The sequence below is a fragment of the Macaca mulatta genome, chromosome 12, assembly GCF_049350105.2.
Source record: "Macaca mulatta isolate MMU2019108-1 chromosome 12, T2T-MMU8v2.0, whole genome shotgun sequence".
Taxonomy (NCBI): Eukaryota; Metazoa; Chordata; class Mammalia; order Primates; family Cercopithecidae; genus Macaca; species Macaca mulatta.
In genome coordinates this window covers 116769931-116791078 of record NC_133417.1, presented here as the reverse complement: position 1 = coordinate 116791078, position 21148 = coordinate 116769931, and the positions used below count along the sequence as shown (strand labels likewise).

The window sequence follows — 21148 nt, the reverse complement described above, 5'->3', positions numbered from 1 at the left end:
TTTAATATTGGTTTATATTATTTACATGCACGATTATTTATTATGAGGAAAATTATAAATGATTATGTGATATGCAGATGGTAAGAAAAGAAAAATACAACAAATGACACCTGGGTTTTTGACCTGAGTAACTGAGTAAGAATGATGTCATAAACTGAGATGGAGAAGACTCAAAAGGAAATAGAACAAATTGAGGAAAATAAAAAATTCTGTTAGGGTTATAACAAATTGGAGATGTTTATTTGATATTTGAGTGAAGATTTTGTGTAGGCAAATAAATATAATACTGTAGAGCTCAAGGGAGGAGTCTGGGTCATCATTCATATTTAAATTTGTTACATTAAATGAGATTCCATATGTAGAAAGCATAGATGGAAAACTGCCCAAGCCTTAGAATACTCCATACTTTATACGAGCAGAACAGAAGAGATAGGTATAGTATGGCAAAGGAAATTGAGACAGAATGGATGGAGGTAGGAGGAAATCAGGTAAAGTGAAGCCCCGGAAGCCAAGTGAAGAAAATGTTCTAGAAGGGAGTGAGTCCATATGCTGACTGGGAAGCAAGTATTGACCTTCTAACTTAATCAGTTGTTGGTAATGTAAATATTTAGTATTATCAATGTGAATGGCTGGCTAAAACTATTGGAATAAGTAATCAGGGAATTGGGGAGCCAGAAATTCGAGTGAATGGAGAGAAGTGTTAAGATTCAAAAAATATTTAGAACTTAAAATGTAATACCATACTTAGTGATTAGCTGGATATGAAGGAATTGGGATAAGAAACTGTTAATCATTTTTTTTTGTAGGCTTCTGGCTTGCAAAGTTGGATGGATGGGGGTAACATTAGCTGAGATTTGTCACAGTAGAAGGGTGCTAAATTAGTCATCCTGTGTTTAGTTTCGGATGTGGTGAATTTGCAGTGACTTTGACATATTCAAGTGATGCTAAATGGGAAACTTAATATACAGATATGGAAGTTTCTCCAAGTGTTGATATCTTTTGAGAAATGTAGATGAGAGAGAAGAGAGAGAGATTGGGAAATAGTTGGAATGGGAATAATATCAAGAGAAAGATATTTTGAGAAAGGGTGAAATTTTGAGTCTGTTTTGGAAGATTTTATAGAGTGTGAGAGGCTGGAGACACAGGAGAGAGAAGAGATTATTAATTATAAAAATTTCCTTAAAAAAGAATCAGAAGAATTAAGAGGCAAAGAAAATCTGAAAGGATTAGTCTTAGAGAAGAAAAGATTCCCTCCTTCATTATTTTATTGGAGAAAATAATTACAGGATAAAGATACAGATAAATGTACAACTTTTGTAAGAAAACATTGAGTTTATGTAAAATTCTAAACTCTCTTTGAGGTTGTAGATGCAATCATCTTGCCGAAAGGGAGGAGGTGTATTTGTATGAGGAGAGAGATGGTCTGAAATATTAAATTCAAATACAAACTGGGCTAATTTTTGCATTTAAAATATTCTGACATTAATCCACAAATCTTCAATAATTTGCAATGTGTTTCTTTACATGTCTCTAACTTAAAGGTCACCCTATTTTACTTTTGCATGGAAAATAACAGGTTGTGGTTTGCTCTCAGTGACTAGACTCATTAAATTAGAAGACTGTTAAATACATAATCAGAATCTAACAGCATCCTGTATGTGTTCTGAGACATTAATAAATTTCCATACCTGTAGTGTTAATTGCAAAATGCTGATACATAATAATTACTCCAAATCACATCATTACTACAAACATCAGCAATTGTGCAACTGTGCAGGTACAGATTACTAGTAAATCAGTACATCATGAAATATTTTTCCTATTTCAGTTTTTGTATGCTTTCAAATAAGAAATTATGATGGAATTCCCTTACAAATAAAATCTCTTTGGCTTCTGATTGTACTTATGTAACTAAATTTATCTTCAAGCAATGGTTCTGATCTTAGCAATTTGTCCCATATGCCTTTCTTTTAAATCCAAAGCAAGTAAATATAGATCTCATCATCCTGATGGTTAAAGCTCACCAACTCATCATATTTTGGGTATTTTTTATTTTTTCCCTCTTTCTGTCTTTTAAGGTTAATTCTTTTTTTAAAATATATTTTTAAATAAAATTTAAAATTACAAAAGTAATACATGCTCAGAGTATTAAATAGAAATGTATATGTTATGTCTACACATTAGTCCTTCCACACATTTCTCTACATACTAATACATATATACAATAATAAGGGTTTTTGTTTACAGATAAGGGAGCATACTCTACACATTATTCAGTAACTAACTTTACTCAGTTAATAGTACTTTATGGACAGCCTTCCAGATCAACAGACATAATCCTTTTTTATGATTGCCTAGTATTCTCTAGTATCAATTTACTACTAACTCCCTATTGAAAGATAGGCGATCCCTATTTTTTTTGCCTTTTAAAAATTATAAAATACATAACATATATATGTATGTGTATCTGCATTACCAAAGTATTTTTAGCTAGGATTAATTAAAATACATGAAAACATTCAAGTTTCTTTTTTATATATGTGAATTGCTATTCAAAAAGTCAAACAGAAAACACATTAAATATCACAGAAGTTACAACATGAGTTAAAAAACATTTGAATTATAGTGTCATTATAAAATACATAAATTTATAACAGATCATTATCTTTCATAGCTATCTAAAATTAAACAAGTTCCATCAAAGTATGGCTGCAAGTTTTTCACCAAAAGTTGCCAAAGACTGCATAACTTAGAAATTTCTTCTAATGAGCTTAATAGTTTCATTTATGGTGCCATTAATCGTGTTATACAGAGATCTTGATGGATAAAGAAGTTTAATTTTTGAAAGTCTGTTGATTTGTTAATTAGTTTCAAGTAATCCTAGATGGTCATCTGTAATATTTGTATCTGTAATATTTCAACATCATTTATTTTTATGGAGGAATAAGAAATATATATATATATATAAAATTCACAGGATGGCTTTGATCCTATGTAGTTTTGAAATTATAAATAATATTTATAGAATAACTTAGTCATAGCAATGCCTAATCCTTTTATAAAACACTAAGAATAGATTGTGAGGGCTTCTCTCTGTCTCTCTCTTTTTCTCTTTAAGTTATTACAGATGTCATTACTTGATAATAAAGGATAACTGACATGAATTTTATAAGAAAGTGCCCATTGCATATCATCTTAAATTTACACTTTTGTTCTTTAGATTCATTTGTTTGTTTGTAGTTGACTATTTGCAAATAGCTAAATACTAACATACTTAGTGATCCCAATAAGTACTCAAGAAGAGATGTTAGTGTTTTTCAGCAACTAACTCAGTGCCAGAGGGTGAATTTAGGACCCAGTAACTGCTATCTCTTACTCTCCTCCCCCTTGGCTCTAAGAAAAACTTAGATTTTACATAAACTCAATTGGCATGATTATAAGTAAAGATAAGTCATTTGCTTAGATAATTTTCTAAATGAAAAAATAAAGATACACAATCTGAAAGTTCAAAGACTGAAAAGAAGAAAGTTTATAGATATACTTCATTTAGGAAACTTAAATGGAAGGCACTATGTTTATTCCAAATTACTTTTAGATGATTTTCTTATGACCATTTAGAAAACAAAAAGATTTTAAAAGATCTTCTGCTGGATGTCCATAAACAATACATAGCATTACATATGGCTGATTGTTAATAGTATACACAATTTTAATAATAAAAAAAGACAAAGAACAGATTGGAAAATTAATATTCTAGCTTGGAAGAGAATGTTTCATGTAGATGTGGGTTTTTTCCTTAGTAGTAAATATTTCTTTTGCATGTAAATGAAATGGTTTCAGGCAAAGTATAAAGTTGTCTTGGTATTATATTATTTCAATGTTGTTTTAAATGCTTAGTTTTGATTTTTTTTCTCTTACATTATCTGGAGGCTGTGAATCTGTATTCAGAGCATCTGCAGAATCATAACATCGTCTAGGCAATAGCTTTTGAAAAAAATGGGTTTCCCCATAATTAGAAATGTGTTCTAATTAGGGGTCGGGTGTTTATATAAGTTTAGAAAGGAGTTATATTACTAAACATTGTTATTAAATGCTTTAAAATGTGTTTTTGTGAATTCAGTCACAATAAACCTCCTCTTAGAATACAAAAACTAATCAATTCTAAGTTAAAAACATTATTTAAAGTGGGGTGCAATGACCAAAAGCCTCTGTGAAAGGAGGGTTTGTTTGTCTTTTCGCCAAGTCCCCTGTGGAGGCAGAAACAGTCTCACCCTCTCATTTTTTCCTTGGGTTACTTCCAATCTACTATGGATCCAGAAATTAGAAAACTTGGATGTTCGCGTTTTGCCAAATTAAATGCTAATGAAGAGCTGTGTTTCTTCATGTTCTCTTTATTGATCTTTCAGTACATATTTGCTTGAGGTGTATAAGTTCAGGAAACATTTACTACTTTTGAATTTTATCACTACTTGAAAATGGATGACACATAATATCCTATCTATTATAGCATATTTAAATTCCACAATTTAGAGGCAGCATCCTTGAGGAAGCTCTACAAGTTTCTACTTAGTGTTACTTATAAATGTGTGAGGCACTTCCTCCCACCTCTGTCCCCCTCCAATGTAAGGGTTCAGAAAAGTCTGATACACGTAAAACCTAGTCAATGACCAGGAGAGTGGGACAATGAAGCAGACATAATAGAAGCACCAGAGATAGTAAGTGTTAACAAGAAAGGAAAGGGCCATTGACTTCATTTATGTTTTTAAAAATCCAAGTATCTTGAGATGATGCATTTGACAGTTAAAATGCAAGAAAAAAGGAAAAGTGAAAAAATTTGGACATAGTCAATTTTCATACTAACTTTTCAGTTAGTATCTTCCTTGCCTACAAGTAAAAACAGTAATGGGTTCACCCAAGAGTTTTATGTGTTATTCTATTTCATAACAGTAGTCTAGAAATGGCATAGCTGTTGCCGTGGGTTCCATGGATCAGTAACAACAGGACTAGAACTTATATCATTTTATTATCTTTCTGTTTTGATAGTACACTGAGTGCCGCAGCTCTAAGCATTACATCCAAGGACAGAAGTAGAGGAATCGGCTTCATCAGCTCTACCTGTTCTTTCCCAGAATTCCTATGGTTAACCTTTGCTTTCATTTCATTGGCAAGAATTTGGTTGTGTGTTTACACCAAGATGCAGAGAGACTGAGGAAGTTGTTACTTAACATTTTAAAACTCACTAAATTGGAATGTGTTAGGGAGCAAGGCAGTAGGAACTACTGTTGCTTTAGTCAGCCTGGGACTTGGACACAATATGGTCAGGGTGAGAGATAAACTAAACTAAAACCAGCAAAGAAAAATAACAGCTCGTCTCAGGATTAGTTTCACTGCTTTTAGGAGAAAATATTATTTTACCAAGTACTATGAAATTTGGAATAAGCAAATGTTAAACATGTATCAGCTTCATTTCAGAGAAATGACTCTTCTCATTTTCTTTAAATATTTCATAAATAACTCTTTTAAATATTTAAAGTATTTAAAGAAATAATACTTCAAAGAAATAAAGTATTATTTATTTTTTAAAGAAATAAAGCATTATTTCTTTAAATACTTTAAATATTTCATAAATAACTCTTCTCATTTTCTTTCCATTAAAGATATTTTAGAATTATACTTTTGTTAAGTTTAAAAACATATAGGGAGTTCTGAGACTGTTGAAGGATATATGTGCTTTTGAGGTTTGATTTAAGATAAAAAGTTTGTAAATATTTATGGAAGTAAACTTTCATTCAGTTATTTATTCATGTAACATGTATTTAGTGCTTCTTTTCATGAGACAATAAACTAGACTCTAAAACATAAGAAAGTGTTTGTGACACAATTCCAGCACTTAAAGGACTTATGTTTGAGATTATAAAAATAGAAATTCTTTTATTTTACCTTCAATCTCTGAATATGCTTGCTTATCATTACATAGATAAAGAGATGTATGGTACATCCCATCTAGGGCATAAGTAGGAAAGTGAAGAAATCCAATGATTGAGTCCTGAGACTTTCCTATATTTAGAGGTCAGGGTAATACGGAGCAAATAGCAAAAAATGAGTGAAAAGGACTGACCAGACAGAGAAGAAACTAGGGAAAGGATGGCCGTCAAGGGAGGACAGTGTTTCAAGAAAAGAGAACTGATCATTTGTATGAAAATCTACCACGAGATTAAGATTAGCTCTAAGAAATTACTGTTTGATTTGGCAGTAAGGAAACCATTGATGACCTTGATAAGAACTGATTTAGTGAAGAGGCAGAGACTAAAAATGTGATGAGAGTTAATTCAAGAATCAAGAGAATGGAAATAAAATGATCAGTTTTAGACAAACTAAGAGATAAATGCAAAGAAAATATTTTGCTATTTCCAAAAGTATTCCAAATACCAAAGAGTAAAATCAAGAGGAAGAGTTGCATTTTTAAGAACTCATTATTACTTAAAATATCCCACTTAACTACTTGATTCACTTTATAACAATTATTGATAAACTTATTAGATAATGTTATTAGTTAGAGCGATAAAAGAAACAAAAATTATAAATGATGGTCCTAACCTCATGGGGCTTATAATTTAGTTTGAAATAGAATCCAAGAGAGAATAATTATAAATATCTAAATCAAGTGTAGTCTAAGACACGTAAGTCTTCAAAACAAATACTCTTGTAAGCATGATAACAAAATGGAATGAACTGAGGTCAGTCACAGAGATGGCAATAAAATTGAAGCCACTTATTAGTACTTACAGCTTTGCATCTGGAACATAAGATTGCTTCTATAAAAATTATCAAATTGGCCGGGCACGGTGGCTCACGCCTGTAATCCCAGCACTTTGGGAGGCCGAGACCGGCGGATCACCAGGTCAGGAGATCCAGACCATCCTGGCTAACACGGTGAAACCCCGTCTCTACTAAAAATATAAAAAATTAGCCGGGCGTGGTGGCGGGCGCCTGTAGTCCCAGCTACTCGGGAGGCTGAGGCAGGAGAATGACGTGAACCCGGGAGGCGGAGCTTTCAGTGAACCGAGATCGCGCCACCGCACTCCAGCCTGGGTGACAGAGCGAGACTCCGTCTCAAAAAAAAAAAAATTATCAAATTATAAAAGAATATGACGGGGCCTCTTTTGGAGTATCTATATTTAATTGTCTTTTTCAATTAAAGAATTTTCTTTAAGCTTTAATATTTAATGTCAAACTTTAAATTCTCCAAACGGGGGATGACATTAAGGCACAAGAATTAGCAATGAGATCAATGTAGCCTTACTACGGCATCTGACTCTAACATGTGTTACCCAAGGCAAATAGTACTATGAACAGGTTTTTTAAATGTATTAAATATTTTTAAGGTTTGTTCCTCTTGCAACTGATAATCTCAAAAGGTCAGTAAAAAGATAAGAACAAAAACAGTTTGGAACAGTAGAATTTATCTTAATGAGAGATGTGAAACCACCTAAAATGATACAGTCTGTCAGCAAAGCAAAAGGGAAAGGGGGAGGAAGTAGAAAAGAAATAAAGCCCCTTGAGCCACATTTTTCTTCCTTTGGATTTTGAATGTTCCTAGAGAATAAATAAAGTATTGGAAAAACTTAAAGGGAATGGAATAGAATGTTGTCTGTGACTCACTTGAATTAAAAATGTGAAGCTATTAATAAAATCAACACAGGTATGGGTCTTGAAATTAAAAAGAACAACAAATATATGCAGAAATCGTAAAAGTTGAATGGAATGACATAGATTTTGGATACCCTTTAGTGCTTCAAATCCATAGATCAAAAAGAATTAAAAACTTCTCCCTTCTAATTGTCTCTCTCCTGATTTCTGCACGTCCCTATAAGGCATCATGGGCCTTTATATATTCCCTTAGGCATGGGGGTCTAGTCATTTTTGATGCTTGCTTTTTCTCTCTTCACTGTTAAGTTTATACTTTTAATCAGTTTTGCTGCTGTTAATACTTTTTCTCACCATATCTCCTTTTAAACTTTCGTAATCTGTCTTTCACTGCTACTCATGAGGAGTCTTAAAACAGTCAGCTAAACTAATTTTCTCGCATCTCTTTTCCTTTTCCTGATTATCTATCTTACAACTTTCTACCAGAATAATTTTCCTAATATGCCCTTATGATTATATTTTAAAGGAAAAAGGATTTAGAGAAAAATATACTAAGAATCTAGGCTTCACTATCCAGTTAGAATGCTTCTGACTTTGGACAAGTTGTATAGCCTACTTCAGATTCACCATACATCAATAATCAATTATATTGGAAGAATTATTTCACATAACACATATAAAATATCTAGTAAAAGGAACTTTGTTCATTAATCCTGCAAGAAATGTCCAGTGACTCTAGATAGATGTCCAAAAATCCTGGTATTTTTCCTACAACTGTATTCACTTCTTAAAGTCTTTTCCCATCTCACATCATCCAAATCTTCAGTATGCGTCAAGGCCACTAACTCCCCGATGCACACTCGTAGGTCTCCTCAGCAGGAAAAAAGGCGACCAGCAGGCCAATGTAAGTAGAAAATACATCATCTGAATAAAGAGTAGTGATACTTCCCAAGAAAGACACTTCTTTACTCCCTCTTTATTAGCATTTTATTTTTTAAAATTTTTTCTTTCAGTCTAAAACAAGGATTGGGGAATCTAAAGTATAGTAAAAAGAAATTCAAAAATGCTTTATATACAGAATTGACTATGAAGGAAACAAACAAACCAAGCTATTATTTTAAAATGTTTGTAAGGCTAGGCTTGATGGTTCACAGCTGTAATCCTAGCACTTTGGAAGGCCGAGGTGGGCAGATCACCCGAGGTCAAGAGTTTGAGACCAGCCTGGCCAACATGGTGAAACCCTGTCTCTACTAAAAATACAAAAATTAGCTGGGCATGGTGGTGGGTGCCTGTAATCCCAGCTATTCAGGAGGCTGAGGCAGGAGAGTCACTTGAACTCAGGAGGTAGAGGTTGCAGTGAGCCGAGATGGCGCCACTGTACTCCTGCCTGGAGAACGGAGTAAGACTCCTTCTCAAAAAAAAAAAGTTCGCAAACACTCTGAAAATGGGATTGCTCTAAATCTGTCTTATGTAGTTGTGCCCAATAAGCATGACACAAACGTGTATGTTTTATGCTCCCATATAAAGGTAGAGGCAATTTATACATAGAATATATTCTCTATTAGCAACAAAGTATCTGAAGTTGTAGTGCATGGAATGAATGGAGATTTTAAGGCAAAGGAAACTTTTTAAATATGGGAACAAGAATGGTGCCAGCCATAATTTATCCCTCTCCCACTTTTCTTCACAGAGCAGTGTTTATGTAATACTTTCTGCTCTATTATGAAACTTAAATTCCTTATCATGCCGAACAATTTTGGTATGTAATGTAACTGAAATTGTAAGAACTGAATCCTCGATTTTTAAATCTTTTGCTCTGATGCTTCATATTACCTTGCCCATATAATAAGTAAGTAATAGGACACAGTGATACTTAATGGTTAATTCGTTTTGTAATTAAATATTTATAATATTCTGCTTGTGTCACTAAACAGATCCTTATATATATTCTATCTAGATAATAGTATATAAACAATTATAAAGGTACTGTATTAGTATAGTATATAGATATATGATATTGTATAATAGGTATAAACTGTGGAAAAATTAATAAAAGCATCAAAACTTCATCTGACCTCTTAAAAACCCTGTTAAAAAGAAAGTTCTCCCTGGCATAATTCTTTTTCAACACGTTAGTTGTAGAAAACCCTGGGTGTAGAAATTCCTAGATAGATTATATATATTCTGAGGATGGTGTCCTTAACATGAGAATATTTGCCTGAAAGTCGAGTGTATAAGTTTATGTACTTCCCCAAAATTTGAAAACACGAACAAAAGCCCATGGATATGTGTAGATGTTACCTGTAAAGAGAAGGATTTGCTGTGAAACTACTTGAAATTTTTTTCTCAGAAGCTGATTTAGATATGAAAGAATCAGATTATATTTACATATTCATTTAATGGCAATATTGCTCCTGAAGTATGTTTGCAACACTGTGTTATTGAATGAAATATTGCATTCACATATTGAAAAAAAGATTGATTTTAACACATAAAGGCAAGTCACAAAACATTCAAATTTGCTTAGGAAGGGGGACAGTACATTGTGATTCATTTACTTCAGCACTTAAAGTTTTGGTCATATTTGAAATGTAATAGAGGAATCCTGATCCTTAATCAAAGGACAGAGACCTATTGTAATCCCCCAGGTCTCATCAGCTAAAAACTGTAAGATCACTTTCATTTGCTCAAAAAGAAAAGATGTGTCACGTTTATAAAGCAGGTTGAATTCTGCGTCAGAATAAGCACTACTTGCAGGAGAAAAAGAACTCCCTTAACGTAGCTCTCCTTGCCCTAGGCAGTAACCCTTAAAATGTCTTCTGGGGAATTTCAATGTCTCCTGGTATTTCAAGGTCTCTTGTTTGAAATCTGAACTGTTTTGGGGAAGGCAGAACAGAGTAGCAGTACAATAGGTACTGTCACTGTAATAATAGATACTGCTTGTCTTTACCTTTCTTAAAGGAAATCCCGTTTAAGTTAAAAAAAAAAAAAAAAAAAAAAAAAAACCTTTTAACTGTTTTCTCACTGAGAAAACAAACTGAAGCTAAAAGAAGAATGTCACTTATAAACTTTACACCCAAGCATATAAAGGATTTAATAAAAGTAAATCACAATGAATATAGCAATACAGATAAAATGATAGTCCAAAGAGAAGTAAAATATTAAGATATAACTAAATATAAAGTCAAAAGTTCTGTGAAAAACCCTAAATACATTTATGTGCATTTTGTATTCTCTACTATCAAGCATAGATATTGAAGAAATACCTGAAAAATATTTGTGTAAATATATCATCTTTAGAAAGAGAAAAAATATAATAGCTGAAAGTTTAATGGACTTGAGACTCCAATACATAAAATGTTAGCATTACTATTTATGTTATCCAGGCATCTTTTCTATTTTCTTATATTTATTATGGAGTTTATAAGATATGTGTTACATAGTTATTGTGAAACTATACAATGTATGTGAAAATTAAATTCTAATCATAAAATATACAAGTATTGGAAATTATTAGAATGGAAAGTTCACATTCAGTCGAGCTAAATGATTTAAATTTAAAGGTAGTCTATGGGATCAAAAAAGCCTTTGGTTTACCTCTATAAAAGGGAATGATTTCTAGGAAAATCTGACATTCTAATTTTTGTTAGATTATTTCCCATTGAAAATAAGTGCATTGCTAGTGACACCCTGTATGCTATAAAACCTGTGACTATCTGATGGCTGTCAAATCATGTGTTTCTCTTATGGAAACAGACCTTTACTATGTTTAAATTATACACATAATTAATAAAATATTGAAAATGTTATTGTTTTCAAAGTTATATTCCTTGTCTCAGTTGGTAATTATGAATGAATTATAAGAATTTTATGTTAATAGAGAGTCAATAGGTTTTTGATCAACTATATTTTTCTTACAGCAAGAACAATTTACAAAACAGAATATACCCCTGAGCATACATTTGGCTTCTGGGTAATGATAGACTCATGCTTTTGTCTATAGCCACTGTAAGATTTTCAGAAGAACGATAGGATGTAGGATGATGGCCAGTGTTACTAGTTATATTTTTTAAATGAAATATAACTTTATGGAGAATTATAACATTTGACCCTAGTTTATGAAATATCCATTTAAGTTACATATACATTCATAAAATGCAGTAATTAATTTACTTTCCTAGAAAGTAAAACTTGCTGAAAATAAAACTAAGACACTTTGGTATGAACGTGTATATATGCACACACCTACACATACTCATGGGTTTTATGGCACAACAGAGTGTCATTAGCAATGCACTTATTTTCAATTGGAAATAATCTACTAAAAATGAAAATGTCAGATTTCATAGAAATTATTCCCTTTCATAAAGGTAAACTGAAGCGTTTTTTGATCCTATATACACATACACACATACCCCAACATACACATTTTAATATAGAGATACAGGTAAATACTTATTAACTCACGGTATCCTAAATACCTTTCGATTGGGCTAAATATAGGATAAACATTTGATTTATTTCTCACATGGCGCACTTTAGAGAGTAAAAGGGGCATTATTGATTATTAGACTGGCATAAAGTAAGACCGTCCTGGCCAAAATGGGTTGCATAATTCCTAAACTTAAAGGTATTTGATTTAATGATAATACTAGAAATGATCTTGAAGCAAATTCATTAGATATCATGAATGTAAACATGACTATATAATTTCCTTCTGCATTTATTTTTTGTACTAGCTTAGGTAAAGAATGTATTTATGTGTATTTAAACTATTTGATGGTGGCAGTAAACTCACAATTGGTTAGAAGTAGACATATGATTAAAACATAGATTTGCCTGGCTCCAAAGCATCTTTCTGCCACAATAAGGAAAAGTCATACAGAATTTGAAAGATTAACATAAGGTAGTAATGTTGGAGATACTATTTTACCATGTTTTGCAATTTGCAAAGTTTATTTTTTTAAAAAAAGAAAAAAATCCCTGTTACATTTATCTGACTAGCCTGTCTTTGTTTATTTTTCCTTCTTGTATACTTTAAAACAAAAATACACGCACACATTTTCAGTTTAACCTTTAGTGCCCATAGATAAGCAGTGAAGCAGGTCTATGTCTGATGCAACAAATCCTGAAGACCTGTCTTCAAATGATTTAGTTTAACCTACAAGCTTCTAAAAGTGAAAGTCTTTGATTCATAGTCAATACTATGAATTGGAAGTATACCATCAGTGTTTTATAGAACTACAGGTTCTTTTATCTTTAGTTGAAAATTAGTCTGTATTCAAAAAATTAAAGAAAATACACATATATTCAAAATTTAATAAACCTTTTATTTGGTGATGAACTTGCCTTACCTTTAAAAAAAAGGTAGAATCATAGAATTAACATTTTTTCCAATATTCATCAAAATACCAGCTTTACCAATTTAGAAAATACTATTGTTCTTTTTTAAAAGATAGCCAGTCCTTATAACATTAAATAGAAAGAGTATAACAAAATAGTTTTTTTAAAACATTTGGGTTTTAATCATAAATTATATTGACTTTATTACATTTTGTTTGTGGTCTGATATCTGAAAAAAAAAACTGAACAATGGAAGAAAATATTTGGATGTTTTTAAAAATAAGGTCTCACATTTTATATTCTGATATATATATATACACACATATATATATGATGAGTAATATAGCTTGGAAAGATGCTGCTCTTTTATAAAATAATTGCATTCAAGTCAGTAGAATTTAATCCATTTCATTGTCTCTGAACTTCTAAATGAAATTATGAAAACCAAATCATATGCTTTTAAATAAATTAGCAAAGTTCGTTTGTGATTCAGAATCCCTGTGGGATTACTTTCTTCAGTGGTGGGAGGATATCAGTTTCATTATACTATTTCCAAGTCACAGAATAAAGTAAACTATCAATTGATCACATCCTTTTAGGGTGAAACCCCATCTCTACTAAAATTACAAAAATTAGTTGGGTGTGGTGCCGGTTGCCTGTAGTCCCAGCTACTCGGGAAGCTGAGGCAGGAGAATCACTTGAACCTGGGAGGTGGAGGTTGCAGTGAGCCAAGATCACACCACTGCACTCCAGCCTGGGTGACAGAGTGAGACTCCATCTAAAAAAAAAATAAAATCAATCACATTCAAGCTCAGAAACAGGTTGGTTGGTAATAGCCATTATCATCATTAGACCAAGGAGAGATGCACAGCCATTTAAAGAAGCAACTTAGGTTGCTATTTCCTCTTTACCCAAAGGGTCCTCATAAAAGGAGTTAAGTGTAAACTCTCAGGAAAAACAAACAAACAAACAAAAAGATATCTATCCTATACTTACAAATATCTAGGAATCGTAAAAATTCAGAGGAGTAGGAAATGTGAAAATAGTATTAACTTTTCAGATTATCTTGGTTTTATGGTACATAATGTTAAGAAGCATATGTAAGAAACATAATAGTAATTAAATGTCTCAGACATATCAAACTATAATGAATAGAAAATATATGCAAAAGTACTTAGATTGTAAAAGTGGACAAGGAATAACAAAATGAAATCTTAATTGAAAAAAAAGCAAAGTAAACATTCAAGAAAAAGAGAACAAAACTAAACTTTTAGACAATTATTTGTTTTTTCTTAAATTTAATAAACTTTTATTTCAAAAGAAATATAAATGGATTATAAAAATTTAGAAAATACAAATTAGTAAAAATAAGAACACTGTATTCATACTACCCAGAGACAACTACTATTTAGTATTTTATTTTATATTATTGCAGATCTATGCATCTGAGGATATATTTGTAGATATATATGAATATAGATTTTTTCATATTGAAGTTCTACTGTTTGGAAACCGAATCTTTTCAGTTTATGGTGCACGTCTTTCTGTTGCAGCAAATTATCTTCTCATCTTCTATATAATTTATATTCAGATCTCTCAAGTTTTCCAAAAAGACTCTATAACTGGTTTGTCTAAACCAGGATCTAATCCAGGATTACATTTTCTATCCAGTTGCTATGTCTATTAAGTCTTCTTAAGCTACGTCGGAACCTTTTTCATGGCACTCACTGAATAAAAAAGAACCTGCAAGTTGTCTTATGGAATATTCCCTCCTCTTGATTTCACTGGTTGCTTGTTTGTGGTTAATGATTTATATTTCAAAAGTAAATTCTGTGGGAATAGGAAGAATGTGGCCTCTTAAAATGTTCAATAAAACACTTATGTATGATTTTTAAGTACAGAAATTGTAGTACTTTATTTCTTCAGGTTGTTTGTACCTCTACCATTCCTGTAGAGTGGTAGAAAAACAGTAAAGAAATTCAAGTAAACCAAAAATATTGCTGTGAGAAAATACTGAAAGTAAATTCTAACTATAAAAACAGAAATTACTGTCTTGAGTTTTTGATTGTCTTATTTTGCCCATTACTTGCCTGTATAGTAATTATATGGCAATTGATCTCCACCAAAATAAAATAAAAGAGAGGTATTATTTTCTTCTTCTGGAAGTTTGTTCCTAAAAAATAACAACAACAACAACAACAAGCAAACAAAGAAACAAACAAAAAACAAAATAGAGCATTTTCTTTTCATGTACAGTGACATTGACATTTACATATATTTACATAAATATGTATACTACCTATTATTTTGCAAAATAAATAAGCAGAGAAAGTTTAGAGTTGGTCTGAATCTACAGTTGACGAAATGTTGGACACTAATCTCAAATATACGTAAATATTTTGCAGTAAAATTTGGACTGAGAAAACAAAAATACAACCCTTTCAATAATAGTGAGTTTCCAGGGATATGTTAAGCATTTGGACTAAAAATTATACCTTTGGTTGAAACATAAAATATTTCCTGAAATACATATTTAACTTGCATGCTCAAAAATATGATCTTACACAAACAAAAACATATCACAGTGATGAGTTTTTGCCCATACTATAGTTTAATTTTCTCAGCAGAGATTTTTATATCTGCAGAAAATCCCATTTAGAAAAATCTAGTTGAATTATAGCAACATTTCGGTATACTATAGTACTTTGAGCTGTCAGGAAACAACCTTTAGGATGAACTACCTTTTTAGATTTTTCTGCAGTTTCATATGGCAATATAGTAGTCATGATCTTTAAAAGACATGATTTCATTTATAGAAGAAGTTACACAGATTTTTTTGTAAGCTTTTTAAACTTTTAAGATTTTATTAAGGATCATCCACCATTAATATTTCTGATGTATCTCTGAGCAGAATTTTATTTAGCAAGAGAAAGTATTTTTTAAGAAAATGTAGTATAATTTCTTTTAAAAATATAAATACAAGATATAAAATGCTTTATTATGGAAAGCATGAGCATGCAGGAAGTTCTTTTTTAGTTTTGATATCCATTGTGGCTTCATGGTCACATATTTTTTAGGTAACACCTGTGTGTTTCACTCAAGATTATTTCCTATGGTATACAAAATTCATATGATTAAGAACTCTGACCACGGAAACCTCAGAGATACTGCTCTACTCTAGAATAAGTTAAAAATCACAACTACTGCTGTTTAAGCAAGGAAAAAAATTATCTAAGAAGTGATCAGTTTCAAAATTATATCTTTGCTAACAATACATTACAAAAACATTTAAGAGTGAAGATTTCCAATCAATCTCTTCTTAATCCCTTTTTGGTACTGTTTACCACTTTTCACATAATGCTTCATGTGCACACCTCTTTTATGAGTATATGATGCTTAGACACACTATTGATTCTAATACTCTTGTCGTTATTCTGAAAACATGTCTGAACCAATTCTTTATCCTTCTCCTGACCTTTTTCCTACCAGAGTTACACTAATAAGAGTTTCAAATAGCACTTTTGGCAATAAAAACTCTCGTATTGGTACCCTTATACTCCAGAAGCGTGGGGTTTCTATGTGTTGAGACCACTCATTTTTGCATTAGAGCAGTATTTCCTAACTGGGGATGATGTTGACAGACCTTTGGCGATGTCTGGAGACATTGTCATGACTAGAGGATGGGGGTGCTACTATCTCGTGGATGGAAGTCAGGTATGCTACTAAACATCCTAAATTGCACAGGACACTTCGTGACAACAAGCTAGTATTCAGCCTCAAATGTCAGTAGTGCCACTGTTGTGAAAGCCTGCTTCAGAGAAATACTGAAAATAAAATTACAAACCACAACAATATTATTACAATGTATTTCCTGTTGATTCATATATAATAGCAAAATATTAAATGCACCAACACCAATGTTTTGGCATATGTTTTTCATACTGCTAGCAAGTGTTACATTTTTTTCATCAAATGGCATGTTGTGACTGTTCATCCTCAAAGATGAGTTGTATGTGCATGGTTTATTATTCGTAAAACACACACAAAAACAACTATAGTCTTTACCATGAAAAAGGTTTTGGTAGAGCAAAACCTAATGCACTTTTATATTTGCATTTCATCTAAATGACTAGATTTGTGAAATGTGATAACGTCTTGTACAACTGCTCTTTTCTCTTCCTCTGTCTTCTCTCTCTTCATACTTTTGTTTTGTTTTGTTTTTTCTCATTCTGGTTGTCAGAACTCCCCTGATTGCGGCTGGAGTAATTGGTGGGCTCTTCATTCTGGTCATTGTTGGTCTGACATTTGCTGTTTATGTTAGAAGGAAGAGCATCAAAAAGAAAAGAGCCTTGAGAAGATTCTTGGAAACAGAGGTGAGGTATTTATTTCTTCTCTTCATGTGTTTGGGGATTTTCATCAGGTTTAGAAGGTTTCGATGATGTTCAGTTATTTAATCCAAGTAAAATGCTGTTCAATGTCCTAATTAAATTTTTATTTTATAGTCCATTAAACAAAGCTTGTGAAAAGTCAGATTATATCGTAAAAATAGTCAAGGCTTCAAGGGGATAAATGGGAGTAGTCAACAAAATTATTGTATTGGGGAAAGTATCTGTTATTTTGTGTGTGTGGTTGGGGGGATTCCATTAGCAAGCTCTAGACAGGGGATATCTCTATAGCAGCAGATCTAGAAAATATCTGCATCGAAAATATCTCAGTGACAGAGCTAGAAAAATGTTAGAAAGAGAGAGAATCTGTTTCAGAACAAAACTAAACAGACAAGGAATGCATGTTTTAATTAGGATCATTAAATTGGTAGTCAATGATCTCATTACACCAGCAGTGAAAGACTAAGCTTACAGGATAAAGCTTAGTATTGTAATCACACAGAACTTACAACACAATTTATGGGATGCATTTAATATTATGCATGGCGGTTATTGTGAGTATGTAAATTACTCATAAATGATTATAATGTCTTTTATATTGCTACACCAAGTTCTCTAGCACAAAAGCAGATAGTTTTCGTGGTACAGGATACAGGGAAAAAATAATTACAGGAGACTATGCATTACCAGACCCTTCTCAACTTCCATCCTACCTTTCTCCTGATACACACATCTGTGCCTATCTAAACAATTCAGAGCAGTTCTGTTCTGAGATAAGCTTATCCAACGTTTGTTGTTTTTCTCATTGTCAGTCTGACAATTTGACTTTTCCTTTGAACACTGACAGGAATGAGAGGAATGGGAATTTTAATTCACTCACACATTTTGCATACTGATAATGAATTAAATTTTAGCTCTTTACCCAGAAATAAAATCTAGATAGTAGTATCCTGTGAAAGTTTCTGGAGACTACCTTACAGCTTCTTCTAGGAAAACACTTTCTAAGGATTAAAGTTATCTGCAATTGGAATGAGCTGTCTCATGAACAGACATGTTCAAGCAAAATAAAGGTAGTCAATTACATACATGGGAAAAACTAAACATGATTCCTACTTTAGCTGGAAGCTTATGGAAGAGCAATTTGATTACTGTTAATCTTGCACATGTGAATGAAAATTTGGACATGACACATGTGCTTTGTGCTATGCATGTTTGCAATTTAGCTAGGATACTGGAGGCAGAGAGAACTCTATCTCATGGTCAGCTTGAGGCAGTTGGTGAGAGAATTCTGAGAAGCGAAGTATTGTAAACTAGAATTGGAAAGGAATTGAAAGCTTGGAACACAACATTTAGGTGACTGCATAATGGAAGAGAAATTCCCTTAACCACACACAGGGAAGGCTCATTGCCATGAAAAGAGTTGTGTTGCTTTATCTTGGTTTGTTTTTATAATGCAGTGCTTTATAAGAATGTCCTTCAAACTGTCATTTCCTTACTAAATAAACACACACTTATTGGTTTTATAAGCAGGTTCTGTTTTTATAGAAAATTATTCCTTAAGACTAAATTATTTTACATTTGGTGGTTAGATAATCGTAGAATTCCTATTTTTTTCTTAGTAAAAGAAAATAACTATGATTTTCTACCATCTTTTAAATAAAGGGGGAATTTTTAAGACGGTCAATTTAAATCTTTAAATACTGAAGCTAGAAATCTGCCTCAGAAGTGAACATTTATTGAATCTTGATATATTGTTTCCATACACTTAAAGTTGGTACACGTTCCTCAAATCATTTTGCTCCAGATTGTCTTTTTTATGTTACATGCATAAAACTAGAAAACATTTTTTCCACACATGCTTACTGAGATGCACTGTAAGCTTGATGCTTTGGTAGATGGTGTGATTCAAAAATGTATTAATGAGACATGATCTCATCCTTTGAAAAGTAACAGATTTAGTGCCTACAATATGCCAGGCAACATTCTAGAATTTTCCACGTATGTTATCTCATTTCATCCTTTCTCAAGTTTCTAAGGTGATTATTGCTATACCTATTTCACAGACAAGAAATAAAGGTCTAGGAAGGGCAAATTGCTTCCTGTGAGTGGCAACACTGTCATATAAACCTCCAATTTTAAACCCACATGTCTGTAAAATATATTAAATGACACAGAAACATGTTTTTGTGAAATATATTAAATGATACCCAAGAAAAAAGAAGGCTAAAAAGGTGAGGTAGAATTGTAAAGTTTTCAAAATATGAAATTATTGCATGGTATATGCCAAAGCATATACACAATGTATATTTTAAGTATATCTCATCCAAGATGCTGAAGCCCCCTCCCAGTATTGTGTGATTTTATGTGACTTTTGTATATGATTTTTAAAAATGATTCATGAGTTATTCATTATACATATAGCATATGTATCAAAATCTACCCAACGATTTCTGTATGGTTGAGTTGCCTTCAAATAAAGGGAACTCAGTTGAGCAATCATTTTGAAATTTTTCGAATAATTTAGTGATTCTTTCTGAGATTTTTAAAATGTGACTTGAATGCAGTTCTATGTTATCAAATTTACATTTATATAACTTAAATTTGAAAATGAAATTGAAGATGAGTTGTCAGACTCACAATTAAAAAAAAATTTGAAGATAACCTAAGTTATTTTTGATTACATTCTTCCTAAAATTCTTGCTTTAGCTACACTTACCTTCCCTCAAGAATCTTCCACTAATTAAGTAGGCCATGATTTTCACAGAAGCATGGTAATTCATAACCAAGCTGCAGCGCCACAGTGCACTTAGCTTTGTAAAGAGATACTTTGAAATACTGTGGTGAGTTCAAGACAATTTGAGTAGTAGTAGCCTTTGATTATTATGCTGGAAAAAAAAAAAAAGACTATTTGTAAAGTTTAGTTCCTTAATTTAACTTTAAAAAGACAAAGAAACTCCTATTTCTTGCACTTGCCCTTTTACTCATACATAGATAAAAACCTAAAATTTTAACATAGGATACAGGCTTTTTGGTATCCAGAGCCTCTGTTAGACGTACATTTTTTTTTCTCACATATGCCAGTGATTGGCACGCATGCACATACTTTGCCCCTTCTCATTCATTCCCCCAACTGAATCACATAGCAATGATGATATCTAAAACTATCAGCCTAATTTCACTACTTTGACCACACCCAGCCCACCCCATGATTAGGTAGGTTTCCCACCTTACTTTCACCCTTCTGACCTGTCCCACTCCCTGTTGTATTCTGCTGTATTTCTTCCTCCTCCTTCCTCTTGCTGTGCCCAGGCTGCTTTTCACAGTGGCCCTCCCAATGTCAACTCAATTTCATTATCTCAAGACTTAGACATCTCAATACTTGATTTTAAAGTGTACATTTTTTAGGAAGACAAAACTAGTGAGCCTCATTCCCCAGTAGTTGTTTGATTCCTTGCATTTCATAGCATTCACTTATGATCCAGAATCAAATCATAGAATTGTAGAACTATTGATCTAACAGGTACACTTGGGCCTCGGTACTTAAAATGTGTTCGAGGATCACCATGGTACCTGGGCATCCCTTAGAGTTCTATGCAAATGCAGACATTTCAGGTCTACTCCAGACCTACTGAACCAGGACCTGTATTTAACAAGAACTTGAGGTAATTCAGATGTACATTAAAGTTTTAACAGCACTGTCCTAGAGTTTTGGCATTGTGTTTTTTTTCCCCTCTCCTCTGACATATTTGTCCTGGCTTCCCAGGTATGTTTTA

At 32.3% G+C, this 21148-nt stretch overlaps 1 protein-coding gene across 1 annotated transcript in view; it reads left to right on the top strand.

Annotated features, from left to right (window-relative positions):
• ERBB4 (erb-b2 receptor tyrosine kinase 4) overlaps positions 1–21148 on the top strand; it is a 1186765-nt gene that overhangs the window by 916902 nt on the left and 248715 nt on the right. The window contains exon 17 of the mRNA XM_015110887.3: positions 17231–17363. Coding sequence (XP_014966373.3) covers positions 17231–17363 — 133 coding nt within the window. The remainder of the gene's footprint in view (positions 1–17230; positions 17364–21148) is intronic.